At 39.5% G+C, this 21,646-nt stretch overlaps 1 protein-coding gene across 2 annotated transcripts in view; it reads right to left on the bottom strand.

The window, feature by feature from the left end:
- ksr2 (kinase suppressor of ras 2) overlaps nt 1-21,646 on the bottom strand; it is a 101,126-nt gene that overhangs the window by 70,767 nt on the left and 8,713 nt on the right. Inside the window, exons 2-4 of one of the 2 annotated variants that reach the window (XM_032515195.1) lie at nt 19,045-19,185; nt 17,516-17,666; nt 280-315 (exon numbers count right to left, since the gene is read on the bottom strand). In XM_032515195.1, coding sequence (XP_032371086.1) covers nt 280-315; nt 17,516-17,666; nt 19,045-19,185 — 328 coding nt within the window. The remainder of the gene's footprint in view (nt 1-279; nt 316-17,515; nt 17,667-19,044; nt 19,186-21,646) is intronic. The other variant, XM_032515196.1, reaches the window with a different exon arrangement.

Here is a 21,646-nt window from a genome sequence, read left to right as displayed (position 1 = left end):
GAAATGAAGAATTAACTCCACTGTTATCAGTGCAGTGATGTTCAAAGATGATGATGTTGAGCAGATTAACCATGAATGGATGGAGCAAGAAAGTGAGGAAAATGGAAGAGTGCACCAAACACAGCAGGGCAAAGGCAAAGCTGCATGAGTCATAACACAAGCTGACTTCTACCGAAACTAAACTTTATGTTTGATGAGAAACAGAAAGCAAAGGAGGCAAAATAATTTAAGGTGAGCTGCCAAAGTGAGTGTTTTTGAGCTCAGATGACAATACTTTACCTCCATTACTGTGCAATGTATCCTCCTCAAGTTGTTCTTCAGAAAGAAAAAGAAAAAAGAATGTGGTTATTGATCTTGCAGAGACACAGCTGAAAGTGTCTGTAACATCCTACGTGTCTTCAATCTGCAGGTATGCATAGCCAAAAGGCTCTTCAGCAAAACAAAACATAACCGTCGTAGAATTGATCGTGGGTACATCTCAGCAGATGCAGTATCTCATACATAACTCTGGGCAAAATTTACTTCAGCCTTCAAAAACTGCTATTGACCGCCAAGCTAAATTTGATGTACAATGTCTGTCAGTAACACTGCACTTTTTGTTTGTTTTTAGTTTTGTGTCATTATATTTCTTCCCTGCGACATTGTCTCTAAGGAACTATAAGCATCAAAAACACAAACTTCAAACACAATATTAACACCAGCAACATCAAATGAACCACGAAAACATCTCCCATAAAAAGGTCCCGGTGGATTGCAAAACTTGATGGAAATAAAGCCTGCAGCCTTTCCTATTCGGTAATGTTATGAAGAAGAGGCAGCGTAGAACGCTGAGTTGTGGGAAAAGACGGGTGCACAGACACAAGGGACGTAATATGCAGGGACTTTCAAGGGTCTCATTCTCTTTTTTTAAATATTCTTTAGTCATCTTGACGGAGGTTCTTACATTGCTTATTAAAAAGCCCCAAAAAAGAGTTTTTAAGTTAAGTTTTCCATCACCAAAGGTTATGTTTATTGCTATACACACACATATACACATACATATATATATATATATATATATACACATATACATACATATATACATATATATATATACATATACATACATATATACATATATATATATATATATATATATATATATATATATATATATATATATATATATACACACACACACACACACACACACACACCCCTTGCGGGATTAATAAACCATACTTACTCCCATGTACAGTGGTAAAAACATAAGAATCAGTGGCTACTCCTACTTTGTGGCTCTATAGTTTTACCTATGACACATTCACCAAACATGAAGAAAACATATATGTCAAAGGCTGCAAAAACAGTAATGCACACAAAACATTACAGTGAACCTAATTATGTTACTTCTTAGTTCCTGCTCTCAGGTTTTTTTTCTAACAAGTGAACCAGGTGTTGATTTTGTTTGTCATGGAAACTTGCTGAGTCTCACTGATGGGAAAACTTGGGAGCTCACATTTGAAGACATGTACTCAAATTAATATTTTACATTGACTGATGTTCCAGAAATACAGATCACATTTGTGACGATTGATTAGCCTCCAGAATATATATACCCTGTTGACTGTAATTCACATCAGAAGGGTCTCTTGAGTGGAGCTGTTGCTGCTGTTCTGCCCCTTAGTGGGGATGTCTGAGGACCACACTTACACTTGTGCACCCACATTAATAAGAGACCCACATCTCAACCCTAAAAACCCCTTCAGAAAGACATCAACATGTAGAAAGGACGAGTGGGCCCAAAAGACCTCTCATTTACAAAAGTGAGGGGGATGCTCAATCAAGCCTCCTTAATTAGCAGCAATAAAACCACAACAGGTCACTCACAAATGTAAAAGTTCAGCTTGACCCATGAATGACTGAAACTAATCAACAGCCACTGAAGAGTTCACACCACGGAAAATGAGAATACAGACAGGAAACAGAAAGCTGAGGCTGAAGCTTGGCAGGTACAGAGGTGCTTAGTCTGGGGCAACAAAAGTAGAGGATAAAGCCTGACATCTGACTTTGCCCCTCCCCTTCTGCTATCTGCGTGTTACCGTTCGTCAAATTGCGTTGTTCCTACGGAACGCTGAAAATTTGACGAAAATTTGGACCATGCAATAAGGCCCTCCTGCTTGGTTCTTTTGGTGAATGTTATGAAGATTTATAAAGAATTTGTTTACGAGATTTACTATCTAACAGCAACGTGCTGGCATGTTTGCACACCGATTATCATTTTCCAAGCATGGCCTATCGTCTGCAGTTAGTTCGCAAATAACATCAAACAAAGAGAAAAGGCGTGAGAACCCTGCAGTTAAGGGGGGTAGCTGCAGGACAAGATAAAGAAACTGATAGAAAATTGTGGCTGGACAGTTCTCCATCGCATACATTCGTCGGCAACGCTAGATCGAGAGTTATCCTGCAAATGCCAACGTTTCGGGATCAATTGGTGCGTATTGCTGTGGACAAAGAAAGTTACAGCGATACACTTTTAATACCAAATTATGTTTTACGATGTGTAAATCAAATGTAAAGAGCTCACCTTACTGTATTGTGTACAATAAAAGAATCAACTTCAATTCATATTTTACGTGGCATTTCCTTTTGCATGGAATTAATCATCCAGAGATCGCCTTCCTACTGTACGTACAAATGTTCCACCAAAACAAGTTCCTTCCCATGACCATTTTGCAGAGGCACCATCACTGCATCTGGAGCTTAATGGTGCCCAAGACGGTTGTAAATGGTTTAAAGAAATGCAAACCAGCCAGAGTGTTTTTTTCTCCTATCCTAGAATGTGTGTGTAGTGTAGCCAGACCTTAGTGAGACTAAGAGGTGCTTAATACCTGACATATGAGGTGCCAATTTGTATTGTCCATTTAAAAATTAGCACCTTGCAAAATCTAACAAGAAGTTTTTGCAAATGGTGACAAATCACCTTTGATTTAAAAAAAAGCTTCCTTTCTGTAATTACATTCTTGCACAAGGCAGCCTTTCTTTAAAAATGCTTTTGACAGTGCTTATCAAGCTGATATCCAAGTGAAATTTTGTTTGCAGGAGAAGCAATGAACTTGAATCACACTCACTGTTCATCAAGCTCACTAGTATCTTAGCAACTGCTTCAGCAAAATAGTAACAAGACTTGACTTGATGAATTTCCTTTTTCACATGATCTCACCTAAGCAAAAGCCTCAGGCAAATCAAATAAAAAAGATGAAGATGAAGAACACAGACTGAGCATAACACCTTTGATAACTGTGATTTCAGTTAATTTGTGTGGCTTGTGCTTGTTAGAGATTAAGCTTAAGAAGTTACTTTTCATGTAGAGCTTTAATAAAAGTCTTGTAGTTTATTACAACTTGTAGAACCCATTTCAACAGAGCCGTAGCCTGCTGATATAAAGGCTTGACTCTATGAGTATCTGTGAAAGCACTCCTACTGCTGCTGAAATCACATTACAATGCTGCTTTCTTTTTACTTTATTGCTACATTTCTTTGAGATGCATTTATATTTAAACTGTATCATAGTGCAAAATTATCATAAAAAATACACAATTTTCATTTTAAACTGTAAAAGAAATGATGATGCTTTGAGCAAGCAATCAATGTCACATTCTCCAGCATGAATTTCCTAATAGACCAATCTTTACTCCCATGTATTGGCAAATGCTGTTCGCTTTCATGTATGACTTCAGATGGGATTTTTGGAGCCACATCATCATCAGTCTTCTATTCTCTCCTCTCACCTTAATAACCCTGCATCTCCACATCAACTGTCAAACCAAACAATACACCTGAAGCCTTTAGCTTTTCCTCTGCTGTGATTAATGCAAATGGCACACCCCAACACCATTAATGGGGCAATCTTAACATGCGGTGAGGCTTTGAGAAAGGCAGATAACAGACTCGTAATTGGACTAATTACCTCGAGGTGTGTTGCTTCTTTGGGCTAAATGGCAGTAAAATGCCACCAGGACAAAAGCTGCTTTATCTTACTGCCACTGTAAACAGGATTTGGCGTATAGGGCAATGGCTGCGTTCAATAGATGCAGTGTCCCTTTTTTAATCTTGACACTTTTAAGTTGAGGGTTTGTAGACGTTCTTGCAGTGTAATCAATGGGGCTCAAAGTTAGACTCTGCTAATTAGTTAACAGCTAATAAGGACCACCCTGGAGGGTTCAGGAAGATGGGTGTTGGGGGTTCGCTCAATGCTTCTTTTGGTCGTTTTCCTTCCCTGTTGCATCTGCTCTTTTCTTCCCAACATGACGTTTCTTCTTCACCTCCTGTTGTCATTGCCTCTTTCTCACCCTAATTTTCTCTTATTCTCTTATTTCATGTTCCATCATCCCCCACATGCCTCCTTCACTTTCTTTTCCTCTACTCCAATCACCACTCTTGCATATCCTGTGCCTCCCTCTTCTCTCCCCTTCTTCATGTCTTTTTTTCCCCTGATGACATTTTAAGCTAATTAGGTGTTTGCACGCATTTGAAGATGTCTTAAGGCCGGGCATGCAGACGTTCCTTTTAGCTATCAAAGATTACAGTGAAAAGGCACCAAGGAGACCTGTCGTGCTGAGTAAGATCAACACTATTATCCTGATCATCAGAATAACTCATATTCAAGAAATTGTCCATGTACAAAAGATTGCTTGAGTGTGTGTCTGAGGACTTGTCTAGAGGGACGGGCTGGATAATGTGTGTATATTGCGGCACACAGGACCGACCGGCTGCTTCCGAATAGTGTGACTCATCCACATCGCAACTCATGGACTGCAATCCCAAGAGCCTGTAGTGAAAATTCTATTAACTTGCATTAGTTTCCTTCCTCCACCGTTACAGTGCAACATACATTCACTTATTATGTTCTCTATTGCTCCGTGATGTTTTGTGATGTATAAACTGCCAAGATTGTAAAATGTATGAATGTCCATGTCTGCCAAATTTCACATAATTCCTGATGACTCATAAACTGGAACAACATATGTAGCATAAATCTGTACATCCTTTAAAAATATAATTCTTTAAAAAGGCTCAAGATGTAAGAACATCCTCTGTTTCTTGCTTAGCAGTGTATAAGTACTAAATGCTCTCATGAGGCTGTGCAGCCCTTAAAAACAATATTTAATAGATTCTATCAGTATAGGCACAGATCTACGGTTATTGCTATTGGGTTTTATCACTTTGCGCTTGCGCAGTCGTGAAGATCTTATTTCCCGCCCTTGCGACCAGCATGATACTGTATTTTACATGAGCAGACCCATTGTTCAGCTCCCAACATAAGCATTTTATACAGCTAATGTTATTGGAACAGGTGGCTCAAATCTTAGAGGGCTGGGCCTATACTCATAGAATCTGGAATTACAATACGTAACTATCATTCCATTTCGTAAAGGCTTCGCTATTGGGTTAGGGCGAAGCTGATGTAGTCAATGCCACCTGCGACACAGGGTCCACAAGCAGAACATAGATTAATGTCTTCCCTAATGCACTGACAGGTGATTGCATCAGATAATATGTTATTTTGATTAAAAAAACTGCCATGATAATGAATTGGCCTAAAACTGATTGTGAGGGCCAATTAATGAGTGGGAGTGCATGATTAGTGATAATTGTATCATGATTTAACAATTATGGGACACCTGCATCCCTCTAAGCCACCCAGTGCAGGAGGGATGAGGACAGCAGGCAACACACATGCAACGGCTCATCTGTCTTTGAGTGTGGATAGGGCCGAGTGGGTCATGGAGTGCTCGGACATATCACGCAGATAGAACGGGATAAATGGGCATGGAGATGCCCAGGAAGCCACTGCGCAGATGTTGGCTACTGTCATGCCCCTGAAAAGGGCCACAGACGCTGACAGTGCCCTTGTAGAATGTGCTTGGACGCCCTGGGGGGCTCCAACCTTCCGAGGTTATAAGACTGGGTGATAGCCTCGCACAGCCAGTGAGGCAGACGCTGTTTTGAAAGGAACGCTCCACAACAGATGTTGTGTTTGCCTAATGTCTGCCGTGGGTAGAACGTACTGGGATAACGAGTGCACTGAACACAACGGTGAAAAGCTTCCTCCGCATTGTTGTCATGAGGCAGGGGGGGAAAACCCTTTGAAGGAAAACAACCTCGAGCAAAAAGCTCAAATAGAACTTTCGGTGTGAATGAAGGATTTGGCTGTAAGGTGGCTGCGCTCCCATCCCCTCTAACCCCCAATTTCCACAGGATGTGTAACGGCTGCAGATCCGCTCCGGAACGGCGTCGGAGTCACTACGTTTCCATTAGAGTCAATGTGTGTATTTCCACGGACTGCAGAACAGCTGCATCCCAGCTCCGGCAATCTGCAGCCCTCCGGAGTAGATAAGCAGAGCTTCTATTTTTGCCAGATGCCGGAGAGCTCCGCAGCAATTCAGCACAAAGCAGATAGTGCGGGACAGGAGGTCGAGCACAGAAACAAATAAAACATCTGGTTAATTTTCAAAAGAAAATAGATGGTGCTCACGGCGGATCACATTTCCCTGAAGTACACCTTAAAAACACAGCAGAGAGTTGTTTCCTCTCTATTCCACTGGATGGAAACATAATGTTGTTTGTTTTGTGGTTCTTTTCTACATGAATTTGTGAGATCTCGTGGGTCCTCGAGACTCGAGCTGTCAATCATGGCCGCAGCCATTCCGCAACAAATCTGGACTTGGTGGGTATTGATCAGAGCACAGAGCTGTCACGCAGCAGAGCCGATCCGCAGCCCTTACCTATCCTGTGGAAAATTGGGGTAATGGAGAGGCAAGACATTGAAACTGACCGTGGGGCTCAAAAATTTGGGCACCCCAGGTAAAAATGTGTATTAATGTGCATAATGAAGCCAAGAAACGATGGAAAAATCTCCAAAAGGCATCAGATGACAGATTAGACATTCGTATAATATGTCTCAAAAAGTTAGAATTTATTTCCATCATTTTTACTTTCAAAATAACAGAAAACAAAAAAATGTCGTCCGCAAAAGTTTGGGCACCCTGTAGAGTTAATACCTTGTACTGCCCTCTTTGGCAAGTATCACAGCTTGTAAACGCTTCTTGTAGCCAGCCAAGAGTCTTTCAATTCTTGTTTGAGGTATCTTTGCCCATTCTTCCTTACAAAAGTCTCCCAGTTCTTTGAAATTTCTGGGCACTTTGGCACTGCTCTTTTAAGGTCTATTTATAGATTTTCAATTATGTTGAGGTCAGGAGATTGTAAAGGCCATGGCAAAACCTTCAGTTTACGGCTCTTGATGAAATCCCCTGTGGATTTTGAGGTGTGTTTAGGATCATTATCCATTTTTAGAAGCCATCCTCTCTTTAGCTTTAGCTTTTTCACAGATGGCATCAAGTTAGCGTCCAAAATTTGCTGACATTTTATTGAATCCATTTTTCCTTCTACTCATGAAATGTTCCCTGTGCCACTGGCTGCAATACAACCCCAAAGCTTTATTGATCCCCCCAATGCTTATCAGTTGGACAGAGGTTCTTTTCATTCAATTCTGTGCCCTTTCTTCTCCAAACGTACCTTTGCTCATTCCGGCCAAAAAGTTCTATTTTAACCTGATAGGTCCACAGAATTTGTTTCCACAATGCATCAGGCTTGTCTATATGTTGATTTGCAAACTTTAAACATAGATTTTTGTGGTGAGGACGTGGAAGAGGTTTTCTTCTGATGACTCTTCCATGAAGACCATATTTGTACAAGTATCTCTTTTTAGTGGAATTGTGTACCACAATTCCAGTGTCTGCCAGGTCTTTCTGTATGGATTGTGCAGTCAAACATGGGTTTTGTCTTGCTTTCCTTACAATCCTGCGAGCTGTTCTGTCTGATATTTTTCTTGGTCTTTAGATCTTGCTTTAACTTCCTGTTCCTGATGACTCCCATTTCTTAACGACATTCCGAACAGAGGCTATTGGCATCTGAAAACGCTTTGCTATCTTCTTATAGCCTTCTCCTGCTTTGTGAGCGTCAACTATTTTCAGTTTCAGTTTTCTAGACAACTGCTTAGAAGAACCCATGATGCTGATTGTTGGGGCAAGGTCAGATGAGTCTGGACATTTAAAACCTTAAGATTGACATCACCTGGTCTTTCCAGACAATGATTGAGAACAATCCACAACGCTGTCAGGTCTCAGCTTTCCAAAGGGGGTGGATGCTATAAACTCTGCATTGTGCCCAAACTTTTGCAGATGCCATTTTTTTGTTTCCTGTTATTTTGAAAGTGTAAATGATGGAAATAAATCTAACTTTTTGTGACATATTGTACGAATGTCTAATCTGTCATTTTATGCCTTTTGGAGATTTTCCCATCTTTTCTTGGGTTCTTTATGCACATTAATACACATTTTTACCTAGGGTGCCCAAATTTTCAAGCCCCACTGTAAATCACTCTGCTGACAGAGGAGCCGAGGAGGCCGAGGAGAAGTGCCATTTTTAGTGAAAGCAACCTGAAAGAGGCTCGGGCCAGAGGCTCGAGAAGAGGCTTCCCAGGTCTCGAAGCACCAGGGCTAATTCCCATTGTGGTGTAAGAGAGCGCACCGCGGATGTCTGTTGTCTGACCCCCTTCAGACCAGAAGGTGTGCAAAAAACTATCCTCTTTCTTATGTGGAGGAGACCCAGGGGGACTACAATGTGACATGCAGACATCATGCCCAGGAGAAGTATCAAAAAAAGGACTTACACTGTTGCATGTGGCGTGGTGCAAGACAGTACAGAGTGCGTCCTGCCTTGGCCCTGACAGCTTGGCTGGAATTGGCCCCTTTTGTCAGTAGCTCTTCTAGCTCTGACGTCTGTCTCTGCTTGGGATGACATTGGTCTCTCAAACACACTTACAAAGCGAGGCGGGGGTGAAACAAACTGGAATGAGTAGCCCCGTGTGATAAGCTTTGACATCCATGAATCCCTGTGTGTCAGGCTTTTCCATGCTGTGTGTGGGCGCACCTATGTTGTGCGTTGTTTATTGACATGGTCAGCAAGGAGCATAAAGCCCATTCAGCCGCTGAGTGAGACGTGTGATCTTGTTGCCCAGCCCATGGTAGGGCCATGTCAAAAGGGCTGACAGTCGCCACCGTGTGGGGCGGGAGCTGCAACTGGGTCAGCGTCTTCCTCATCCCGCTGGAATAGTTTGGGAGAGAAGGATGCCTGCTCGACACCGCTCATTGTGAGTGAACTGAGCCTCCATAGCCGCTCCACTTCCTCGGCCACCTGATGAAGGTGGGACGTTGCTGTCTGTATGAGGGGCCCAAATATTCCTTCGGGAGCTATAGGGCCGTACAGGAGCTTGCGTTTGACCTCCTTGGGTAGCTGCGACATGTGGAGCCAGATTTTGCGCTGGTGAGGATGGCGGTCATAGCTTTGCCAATCTCCGTGGCTAGCTCTGGGGAAGTTCTTCCGGAGTGTGGGGCTCGTTTGGACAGCGGCTCCTGGCCGTACCACTTAAGAGGCCACGGGCAGGGGCTGGAGGCTCAGCCGAGAGCGCAATGTCTGGCAGATCTAGGAAGAGAGCCCTAGCGGTGGAAGGTAGAGCCGCCTGTGGCAGAGGGGAAGACCATCGAAGCGGTGCCCCTGGTCGTTCCATAGACAGGGAGAGACGCAGTGGGTCTCCCCAAGCCTGTGTGAGAGGAGGCAGGACTCACAGCGGGGGGTGGGTAACCGACGGCGGTGGGGGGGATCCGACGGCAAAAGAGATGCAACGGGGAAAGAAAATCTTCACGACTGCGCAAGCGCGAAGGGATAATCCCAATAGCAATAGCCTTAGAGGGCGAAGCCTATACCAAATAGAACACATACAAGTCTTCTACTCTTGCATGTGTACTTACTGACACACAGTTACTTGCACAATCCCACAGACAGATGTGCAAATGTGGCTGTGTTATAAAGCTATGACATTTCTCCCTTTCCAAGCTCCATCTGGTTAAGAATATGAAGAAAGCTGCCGCACAGCATGTATTTCTCTAGACTGAAAGTGCCTCTCTCCGCTCTGTGGGGTGGTGGTGTTGCTGTGGTGCATTCACACAGCTTAGCCAGCCCTCTGTTAAGAGAGCCCATTAGTGGCTCTATGTCACCAGACCCTCCTTTTGAGAGCCAGAGAAGGAAAGGGGGTGGGAGAATGAGGGAGGGAAGTATGGTTAAGGCAATGGGAAAAGAGAAGAGGAAGAGAATAGATTGACAAATAACAAGCAGGATGACAGAAAAAGGTAGAAAAAAGGTAGACAGTGAAGAAATGAAACAAACAAAGTGAAAGACACAAACAGCCTAAACCTTCAAGGTAAATTCTGAAAGTAGCTGCTGGCAGTTCCTTGTCCATACGAAATGTAACCCTTGAAAGTACCAGTGCATACCTAACATACTAGCTTTTTTACAGAGCTTTCAACCACATCCTCTTTTCTAGTGGATGGAGTTGGCTAATGTTGGCCCCTATAACACTTTGTACATGTGGTCGTATATGTGATCCTAACCCATATCTCTGTTCAAAGATGGTTTTTGAGGTAAGATGTAAATTGCCTTCATGATCTTTAACCCATTTCCAATTATGCTGGTCAATGCTGTGGCTTTTACATTCAATATTCCTACAACAGTTATAACTTGGGAGGAATTATAATATATAATCTGTAACAATCTGTTTGAATTCAAAGTTTGCAGTGTGTAAATTCAGCAGGCCGTGCTTTCTACGGCACAAAGAGGGAGGGGGCTCTCCTTGATATGCACCTATTGCATGTCCCGTTAAACTCTGATTAAACCAGCCGTTTAATTATTTTATCCATAAATATATGAAAAGTACAGCACTACCATTCCAATCCACCAATGCTGATTACATAATGTAGAAAAAAAAAATATCCATAAAATGAAAGCGTAGCAACTCCCCTGTGGGGGAAACTGGAACATGATATTTAATAATGTAAGGAACACTATAAAAGGTCAAAGACCATGGACAGCAACTGAATGGGTCAACGAAGAAAGATCAGGAAGGCCATTCACATCTGACCGGTATTTAACAGAGACAAAGGTTACCATGTTCCATTCTTTTGATAACAACTGAGCAATCAATCATTTTCCAGCAAATTCCACACCTGCTACAGGAACGAGCTGTTGTTAACCAAATCATTCTTACAGTGTTTCACTATTTCAGGCCAGTAGTGAGAGGGCAATGGGTTGGGGGCTTTGGGCAGAAGACAGTTAACAAAAGGACAAATTTCATTTAATTTATGTTAAGAAGCAAGAAGCCCATGCTTTAGTTTCAGCAGGAAGGCTGGTCATAGCTACGTTTTGCCCCTGGATGTGAGGGAGGGTCTGGGACTCTTGCAATTAAGCATTAGGATACAAAGTTCAAGAGTATACATCTGTATATATCAAGTAAATTACATATTATTTAGTTATTACCATGTCCATTTCTGATTAGAAATGAATATTTACACCTGGCATGGAGGAAAAAAAAAAAAAAAAAAAGAATTAGATGCAGTGTGCACATAGCCAAAGTCCTAGACAGTGACGGCAAAAGAGAGCTCGTTTCCAAAAAGTCTGACTGGTCTGAACCCAGCTGGACTGAGGCAGGGGGCGGCTGGGACCTCCCTGACCAGGGGATGCTGCCTGTCTGGCTGTTTTTTTGGACAACATCCGCCTCCATTCCCAATGAAGCCGATGATACAGAAAAGAAGGTTAGAGAAGCGCACAGGTGGCGAGCAACTCCAGTGGTCTGACAAACAAGCAACAAAGAGGTGTGAATGTTTTGAGAGCATAGCTGAATACCTGCAGAATCACAAAGAGCCTGGATTTGTAAAAGACCTGCTTGTCTATATCCCTGAATCCTTATTCATTACATAAAAAAATGTTTGGAGAAAAGCCAAGTTAAACCTCCTCTTATAAAACCCTATTTTAATATAGCACAGTTTTGTTAAGGGCACATTGAAGAAACACTACTCATCAAGTTAATTTGGTTAATTATTCAGCAGAGCCTTCCATCTAAAAGGACATCTGTTAGAGAACAGTGTCTGTGCGTGTGCGTGTGTGTGTTTAATTGGGAGTGAAGGAGAAACAAATATGTTATCAAACAGGTTTACAATTTCTGTGATGATCTACTGCCCCCTTCTGGTTCATTTGTGTCAATGCAAAAGCTTTGACCTAACAGACTGAAAACAAAGTGCGGTCTGTACCACCACCTGGTGGGCAACATGAAACAAAGCAATGCCCTTGTAGTACACAGCAGATTCTTTAGCAAGTCCTCACTGTTTGTAAAAGCCACAAAAAACAAATACTTTTTGACCATCTTTACACATATTGCAAGTATTGTATTCAGGAGGTAGAGTGGGGGTTATCAGTTCGAGCCCCAGGTTCTCCTCCCCACATGCCAAAGTGTCCTTGAGCAAGACACGGAACCCCAAATTTCTCCCGATGGTCAGGCCAGCACCTTGCATGGTAGCTCGCTGCCAGCAGTTTGTGTGTGTGTGTGTGTGTGTGTGTGTGTGTGTGTGTGTGTGTGTGTGTGTGTGTGTGTGTGTGTGTGTGTGTGTGTGTGTGTGTGTGTGTGTGTGAGAATGAGAGGCAAATTGTAAAGTGCTTTGGATAAAAGCACTATATAAATGCAGTCATTTATTTACTTTGTGGGCAACATTTCCATTTATATAAACCGCTGCAGCTTTATAAATGCTCAATAAAATATAATGTTGTTCAATGTAGCTCAACATGTGCACATGAACATACAGTACATCAACAAAGGCAAATATTTAGAGAGCTGCTTTTTGTAGTTCCATGTGGCAAGTGGAAGCTTTTACTGGCGTTATAATGTTACATTAAAACCGGAGACCATTAAGAATTCAGATCACTGAGTTTTCTATTTCAAGTTTCTTAGCTGTAAGAAGTAAGAAGGTATTCCTACTGTATTTTCTTTGTTGTAGAGGAGCAGTTGGACAAAGGCTTCATATACAGTACCAACCCTTAAACCAGATAAGGTGGCCCAACACGGAGTTTATTTGTCTTTTAGAGAAAAACTAAATAACCATTGATCTGCAAATCGATTTGACTACATATTGACAATGCACTGCTCAGAAACTTGAAATTCAAAGAAAGGATTGGCAAACCTGAAAAACTAGATGGGAAATTACATTTTCACTAGAAAAGAAACTTTATTTAAAGCAGGGATAAACAAAAACTTATGAGTCTACAGGTTTTAACACCTACAATAGCAACTTGGTGTTATTTTCTGCAGTACATACATGTGACTCAGTGGGTGGATGAAAACCCATGCATCACTGCAGGATAATAGAATATATACTATACGTACATTTAATGGTTCTCAAAAGGCCATGCATGTCCTCGGGCTGATTAAAGCTCTGCTCAAGTTATATATATATATATATATATATATATATATATATATATATATATATATATATATATATATATATATATATATATATATATATATATATATATATATATATATATATATATATATATATATATATATAGATATGGATATAGATATATAGATATATATAAGTCCCTGTACTAATAAAAATGTAAAGAAAAAGTTGTCAATCCTAACTGGTAAAAAAAATCTAATAATGAATACATTATGATACAGTACCAATTAAACAACTACTGTAAAGAAGAAGTGGTGCAGTTTTCAAATTATGTCAAAAGAGCAAAAAGACAATCATACATGGTATTTTCTGCTTCAAATTTGACATTTTGCCAAGACAGAAGGTTTGCTGACTTCTTTAGGCAAACACATGGTTATTTGCTTTGCATAAGTCTTCACAGATTCTTTTACATGATCACATGAATGCATTACACAGGCATTTAATGTAACACCCCACAAATATTTTAAATTGCTATCAATGGTTGTTGCAATAATGATGCATTATACCATAGTAATGACATAATGAAAGCTGTTGCTCTAAACAGGTGTCTTATTTCTGAAAAAACAGGAATTGTTTGCCTCACAAGTAGTTTCAGTTGATTCTGGGCTAAATATATGAAGAAAACAGTGCCACCTATAGACACACAAACATACTGGGCATGGTGTGTATTTAACCCCTGTGTTGTCTTCCTGTCAAAATTGAAAATCAACACTTTTTTTTTTAACGCTTTTTATCGTGTTTTTATCTTTGTTTTATTTTATTTTATTTTTTATGTTTCTATCCCTTTTTTCAACACTTTTGACACTTTTTTTCTATGGTTGTCACTTTTGTTTGACTTATTAACTTTAGTTTTACAGTTATTTTTGGAATTTATGGTCAATAAACCTCATTCATAGGAAATTATACCTAAGGTTTGAGTTAGAAAAGCAGAAATTAAGATTATTTAGACTAAAATTAAAGGAATGAATGTTGATGGATCATCACAGACTGGAATATGTCAACTTTTACTCAATACTATTTCAAAACCAAATGCTATGAAATTGAATAAGACACCCCGTTATCTCTTGGACTGGCAGTGAATTAACACCACAGCAAAACTAACTAGCATATAATATATATATATATATATATATATATATATGTATGTTTTTTGACTTAATGAATTCTGAGTTAATTAAGGTAACGTTTTCTAAATGAAATCAGAAATTAGGTTGCATTTTTCTTACATTCTACAAGTGATGACCGCTGTAAATTCTTGTCTCGTTTTTAAAGTACATTAATAAAGGCATAAAAAATGTACACAAGGGTTTTGGTGAGGGCATGAAGAATTCAAAGATAATGCCACAGATCACTAATAAACTATTTCTTTGTTGCAACTTCCATGTATTACAAAGCTTTCTTTTTTAATATCATTTACACAAACACAATAATCTGAACACTGACCACTATATATAGTGATAATACTATATTTATGATATGGCATAATCTTATTATAGATAATTAATTGATAATTGATGATTAGTGTCATATGTGTCACCTCGTGCTCCTATTGCACCTATCATGTACTGTATATGTTATCAAAATATAAATATCATTGATTTTATATTTTTTATACACCTTATATTATTTATTGTAGGGTTTAATTTGTTGTTTTACCTGGTTTGTCATCCCCGTCATTGTTAGGGTTAGTCTTTATTGTACACTGTGGCTACAGACAACACTGTTGATAAGTAATAGATACACACATGATAAAAGGCAGCTACTGTATATCTCATCATCTCTATCTACAAAACAATTCTCTTTTACTGAATTCATAAAAAAAAAAGGCAAAATGCATCTCACACACCTTATGTATACACATGTCATAGGGCCGGATAATGAGGTAATTGTCGGTTCCTGCTGAATATTGTATAGGATGTAAAAAAGAGTCCTTCTCCTGCTACTTTACTGTGCATCACTACACCCTATGTTGTGGCTCATTAGCTACAAATTGCAAATATTAACATCACTGCAAGCCAGTTTTTGAACCATTCTATAGATTTTTTAGATTGATTACCTGTTTACATAAAAAACTAATTGCAGATATTTGACATAAGTAATACGTCATATTTAAACTCACATTATTTGTTTCTCAACAAAATATTGTCAAGTTAAAGAATCTGCCAACGTCGAAGATTTGCAAGTTGACCGCCAAAAGTAAAGACTTCGTAAGAAATATTGTTGGGAAATCAGGCCCAGAGGACAAGTAAACACACCTGTTGTGAAAAACAATTATAAGAATTTAGTTACAAAATGAAATTAAATAAGTTACTATTAGTTGCATACCAGTGGCCTATAGGTTTAGGACACTAGTTTGAGTCCAGCTGGAAACTTTTGCTGCATGTCGGCCTATCTCTGTCCTCTTATATCCAGTCTGCTCTCCACTGTCTAACAAAAGCATAAAATGCCATGAAAAATATAAAATGACTATATATAAATATATATATATATATATATATATATATATATATAGTATATACTGTATATATACAGTATATACTGTATATAATGTGAATGTATGAAAAATAACAATATTGTTATATATTATATATACATATATAAAAGATGAAAAATGGCCCTTGTAATTGTGATTGAGTGTTCTCTATATTGTATTGTCTACCTCAAGCAAGACACAAGATTTTAACTATGGGCTGAAATATGTGCCAACAGAAACTGAATTTGAATCATTTATATTTGAATTTGAATTGATAAACTTGAATAATTACAATGAAAAACTGAATCTGAATAGTATAGTTTGAAGTTGAATGTATTTGTTTGGAACTGAAATCCAATAAAATATGATTATCAATGAAAATTCAACTCTAAATATCTTTATATTCAGTTCTCACAATTCAAATTCAGTTCACAAGATTCAATTTCAAGTTACCGTCAAAGACATCCAGGTACATCCAATTTCAAATTATGTGATTCAAATTCAGTTTTTCAATGCACTTATTCAAGTTTAGCAATTCAAATTCAAATATAAATTATTCAAATTCAGTTTCTGTTGGGACATATTTCAGCCCGTATTTAACATCCTGAAAAGATAAATTGATGGCAATCAATGGCAGTATCAATAGAAGAAACAATCTAATAAAATGTATGGCATGTTTTTGATGAATGTCAAAGTTAAATACTGCATGTACGATTTTTGTTTTAGAGTGAAACAACCGGAAGTTTAGCTGGTTTATCATGATAACATTACTGCTAGCATTAATTTTTGCACTGTACAACATATACATTCTATAGAGTGAGATTGTTTCTTTGTTTTTTTCTAATGGCTGATTACACACAGTACGCTCCACTTACCTAAAAAAAAGTCTTCTCATATAGAGTGTCTTTGTTTGTGCGCATGGCGGAGCATTTCAAGCTAGGCAGAAGTTTATTAGAGAAAACTACATTTCAAATGAGTTGGGAATGTAACTTTACACACAGTATCGGGAAATGGTGAAAACTCTAAAGGACGTTTAAAGCTTTAGTGCGCAATCATTTTATAATAAATGAACACCTGTTGCATTCAATCCATTGCCAAATGAGTTGCTACAAAGCTAAGTAAGACTTTCAGCTCGACACAATTCTCTCTGTATTTTCTGTATGGTTATGTTTACAAAATGGTGCCCCCCGGTGACTTTAGCGGCATTTAGCTATGGAGACAAAGAGGTCATGAACATTACAAGATAATTACCCCGTATGATTACCGTCTGAAGACTACGTTGTGTTTTTAATCTTTTGTGTCCTCATTGATTTGACCGTTAAAAGTGCTCTAATCGATGTTGGGTGACGGGACTTCTTGTTGATGTTTGAAGTATTTTCAAACAAAACCGAGGCTAGGTCTCCCCTCCCTCCTCCTCATCCCGTCCCCTCTCCTTCCCTTCAACCCCCCAACCCCCACTCCCAAATTCTTCTTGTATTTGTTGCCGTTTGTAGACCCTGGGCAATCTACAGAGACCGCGTCTTTTCACAGTGTGTTAAGGGGACAGGCAGCTAGCGCATAGTAAGGAGACGTTGGCTGTGTGACAAAAAATGCAAGGTGGTTCTGTGTCTCTGTGTGAGCGCATCTCTGTGTGTTTTGGGTGGACCCTTACCGAGCTGGTGGGCCTTTCTGAGGCAGGAGAGGGATGCATTGAGTCGAGCGCACTCCTCTTCGTTGGCACCAAACTTCTGCAGCAGCTCACACACCTGCTCCTCGCTCATCTCCAACAGGCCCTCCAGGGTTACCTCACCTGGGCTCATCTCCTGCAAAACACACATTATGCAAACACATGACAGATATATACATGGTTACGATCTTATATTATTACATGGATTGCATGGTTTACCGTTAAAGAAGCACTTTGGCAGCCTCCAATGCAGTTTATACATCTTATATTTAGTGAGGGTCAAATGAAGCTTTGCAAACCACTGTCTTTTATTTCTGAGCTCACTAGATGGCGCTCTCTGTTCAACTAAGGGTTGAAAACTGAATTGTCATTCCTTTAACCTTTTTCTTTGAACAGAGAGCGCCATCTAGTGAGCTCAGAAATAAAACACAGTGGTTTGCGAAGCTTCATTTGACCATCACTACTTATATTATTTATTATTATTTATTATGTTTTCAGTGATTATGTTTATCAGTTAAGTCAGTTTGTCAGTTAAGAATGGAAAGAGGTGATGGACTGTAATAACACTGGCTTGTCTTTTGAGCTTTTAATGTATGAATTTGGGTTTATCTCTTGCCACAAAAGAAACACACCTACATTTTAAAGCCAAAAAAGCTGCAACCCCCTTGGCTGACTGTAATGGGCTGAGACACCTGCTTATCAAGTAAAAATGCCTGGAAAGCTTAAATGGCTCATTAATGGAACAATTATTTCTCAAAGCAAAACACACATTAGAAGATTTGATGTTAACTATTTAATGTGTAAAATTCTGTGGAAAAACTTGATTGACATTTTTATTTTAAAAGACAAGTTGACAAGTTTTCTTGAAGCTGGCTTCTAGCGGCCTTTAGAGGAACTGCAGCTTAAAACGCTGCTGCAGAGGCTATAACATTCAGAAAAGGAGGTTGCTGCGGCTTGAGAGAGAAAAGACTAAATACTAAAGTGAAAAAGGTGACATGCAAATGCCCTGGCTCACTTACATGGTATCAATATTAGCCAAAATAATACGGTTTAGTTCATCAATTAAAAACAGAAAACGCAAACACTAAACTAAAAACAAATCACACACATTGCACACTCAAGTTAACCGTTTTGACCAGTTAGTGATCACTTTCTAGCAAAGAATGTGAACGGTGAACACATGTGACTTCAGGCAGGAGACAAAAATAAAGGAAATGCCTGAAGAGAAAACCTATGGAAAAACACGCAACAACTGCAGATGTTTCCATAAAAGACACAAGCAGTCACTAGATAGTTTGATGATTAGGAAAATGATGTAAATCATACTATATAGCCTTCACATTCATCAGATATCACAACAATGTAACACCTAGTGGAGATTTTGTTAGAAGGCAGTCTCTGTCACCGATCTATTCATTATCAGAAACCAGATTTTAAATTTGAGCAATAATATCTAACATTCTCACATTGTTATTTATGGGAGACAAGATGAGCGTCTGGCTAGACATATTTACCTCTGTGACCTCCTTCCTCAGGTTGACGATGCGGAACCAGTGGCCAAGGCGAGGGAAGTCCTCCAGCTCGACACTGCGCTCCTCTAAGGCCACTTTGCACTTACAGGACAGCTGGCGGCTGAAGTACTTTACCAACTTCCCCTGAGAACAAGAGGGACATATACAGTGATCTCATCACTACGTGTAGACAGTAAACCAACAACTGGACATAGCCCTGCATTTTTGGTCTTTTCGGGGTTCAACAGTATACTGATATAACACTGACGCAAAATCCATAAACACAAAACAAATACTGAAGTTCTGACTGCTTTTGTAGCATTTGAAAAGCTTGCTTATCTTTATAAAAAAACTGATTATACATGACGCTTCAATTGTATGTCCAATTTCAATTTTGGAAGAAGTGATAGTGTCAAACTAAGTCAAAACTTGCTCTTGTTTTGTGTTGTGTTGTTTGTTTTTTTTGTTTAGCTGGGTTTTTGTTTTCTACCTTGCCCTGGAAAGCAACTTTGGGTCCTTGAAAGGCGCAATGCAAATTTAGTTTATTATTATTACATGTGACCATGATTTTACTTCAGGAAGGAGACGTTAAAGGTCCCATGGCATGAAACTTTTACTTTATGAGGTTTAACAGTAATATGAGTCCCCCCCCCAGCTTGCTATGGTCCTCCAGTGGCCACAAATGGTGATAGGTGTAAACCGAGCCCGGGTATCCTGCTCTGCCTTTGAGAAAATGAAAGCTCAGATGGGGCAATCTGGACTCTTGCTCCTTATGAGGTCATAAGGAGCAAGGTTACCTCCCCTTCCTCTGCTTTGCCTGCGCAGAGAATTTGGCCCACCCATGAGAGAGAGACATCATGGCTTTCAAATAAGCAAAGTGGCAGTTGTTCAAGGCCACACCCCAGTCTCCACCTTGTCCCCCCCACTCTCCTACTCAAAAGCTACAGACTCACAAATGGCACATACAAGGGAAAGCTCACTGTGGGACTGTCTCTAGTGGCTGTAATTCTGCACCAAGGCTGAATTTTGGAAAAGAGACTTCAGATGCATTAGGGGGCCACTAAGGCCTTTATAAAAGCATCCAAAGAGCACCATGTCACGGGACCTTTAAGTGGTTCAAACACCATTTGAACCACACCACAAACCACATTGTATCCACCTTATTTACAGATCTTTGCAGTGGATTTTTCAAAACCTTACTATTTTTCTTTATCTGCAACTTTTCCTGCTGCGATCACGGCATTGTTGCCCTCGCAAAAGACGTTTAGGACTTCCTTGGTTAAATAGTTGTTATTTGGACAGTGGAGGCAGGTTATGAATTAAGAAAGCATAGACAGATGTTTTAGGCCCCTGTGGAATAACTATACCTCCTAGAGTTTGAGAGAAAGACACTCAATCTTGACAGATTTGGCAACAATTTTTTTGGGCTCACACTGACCTTTGACCTATTTATTATTTATGCAACTGTAAAAAATCTAAAATATGCCTCCTTCCAACAAAATAAGTTACCATAATCATGCGGACATAACACACATTTACATAACCATATCACCAGGGAACTGTGGTCCAATACAAACACTGAGTAAGTGCATTGAACAAATTAACAATTGGGTGTGCCAGAACTTGTTTAAATTGAACAAAGACAAAACTGAGGTGGTTGTTTTTGGAGCCAGAGGAACAATTAAAAAAGTCAACGCGTAGCTTCAATCGGCAATGTCAAAAACAATGGACAAAAGACCGAAGGCTTGGTGAAGTCATGAACTTTATGACACTGTTCTATTAAAAATGTATTGCTAATTGAAGAGCTATTTCTTGGTAAGAAGGAGGACAGTGCAATGACCTGGCAGTGAACCTGTGCTAGAGAAGTAAGATAATGACAGGGTGCTTGGTGGGTGGGACAGAGCTGGGTTCACTCTAGTGTCATGGGGTCACAAAATAATCTAAACAGATCTTCAATTAATGCATAAAAAATTAAAGATATTAACAATAAAATTATAATAGTAATGCATGGCATGAATCCGAATTGTGTAAGTCATATACATATAAAAATACATCATAATAAATAATGTCACCATGTGTTTATGTTGTATATATTCTTACTGTGAATCTATTTGGTAAAATCAATCATCACAGACAGGAAATGGCATTACAATAGATTTGATAATCAATATACATTCTTCTCTGCTCTCTGCTCCTCCACCGTCAGTCTGAACTCCTTATGCTGAATCTGAATTTCTTATGCTGACTGACCCCTTATTAAGTGACAACTTTTAGTTTATGGCTTGAATAAATGACTAAAGGACTTCCCCTTCATGCCAAGGGACAATGCAGAGCATAGTCTACTATACTATTTACCGATACTTATACTCAGGCTTCAACATTAGTACATCTACCAGCTAAATGCTGGTAAGATATGCAAGATTTGCTTCACTCACCAGCCAAAAAAACAATGATAATCTATTAAAAGAAGGGTTCAAAAGTTAACTTTGAACCCTGCTTATATTATCAAATACATATATTTTATGCAAACAAGCCAGCTCAGAATCCAGGACAACCCCCAAAGGCATCCTGTTGTAGTACATACTCAACTGTTACTGTACTTAAG

This window comes from Etheostoma spectabile, chromosome 5 (assembly GCF_008692095.1).
Source record: "Etheostoma spectabile isolate EspeVRDwgs_2016 chromosome 5, UIUC_Espe_1.0, whole genome shotgun sequence".
Classification (NCBI taxonomy): domain Eukaryota; kingdom Metazoa; phylum Chordata; class Actinopteri; order Perciformes; family Percidae; genus Etheostoma; species Etheostoma spectabile.
The sequence above is the reverse complement of the archived record's forward strand: the minus strand, read 5'-3'. Positions and strand labels throughout refer to the sequence as shown.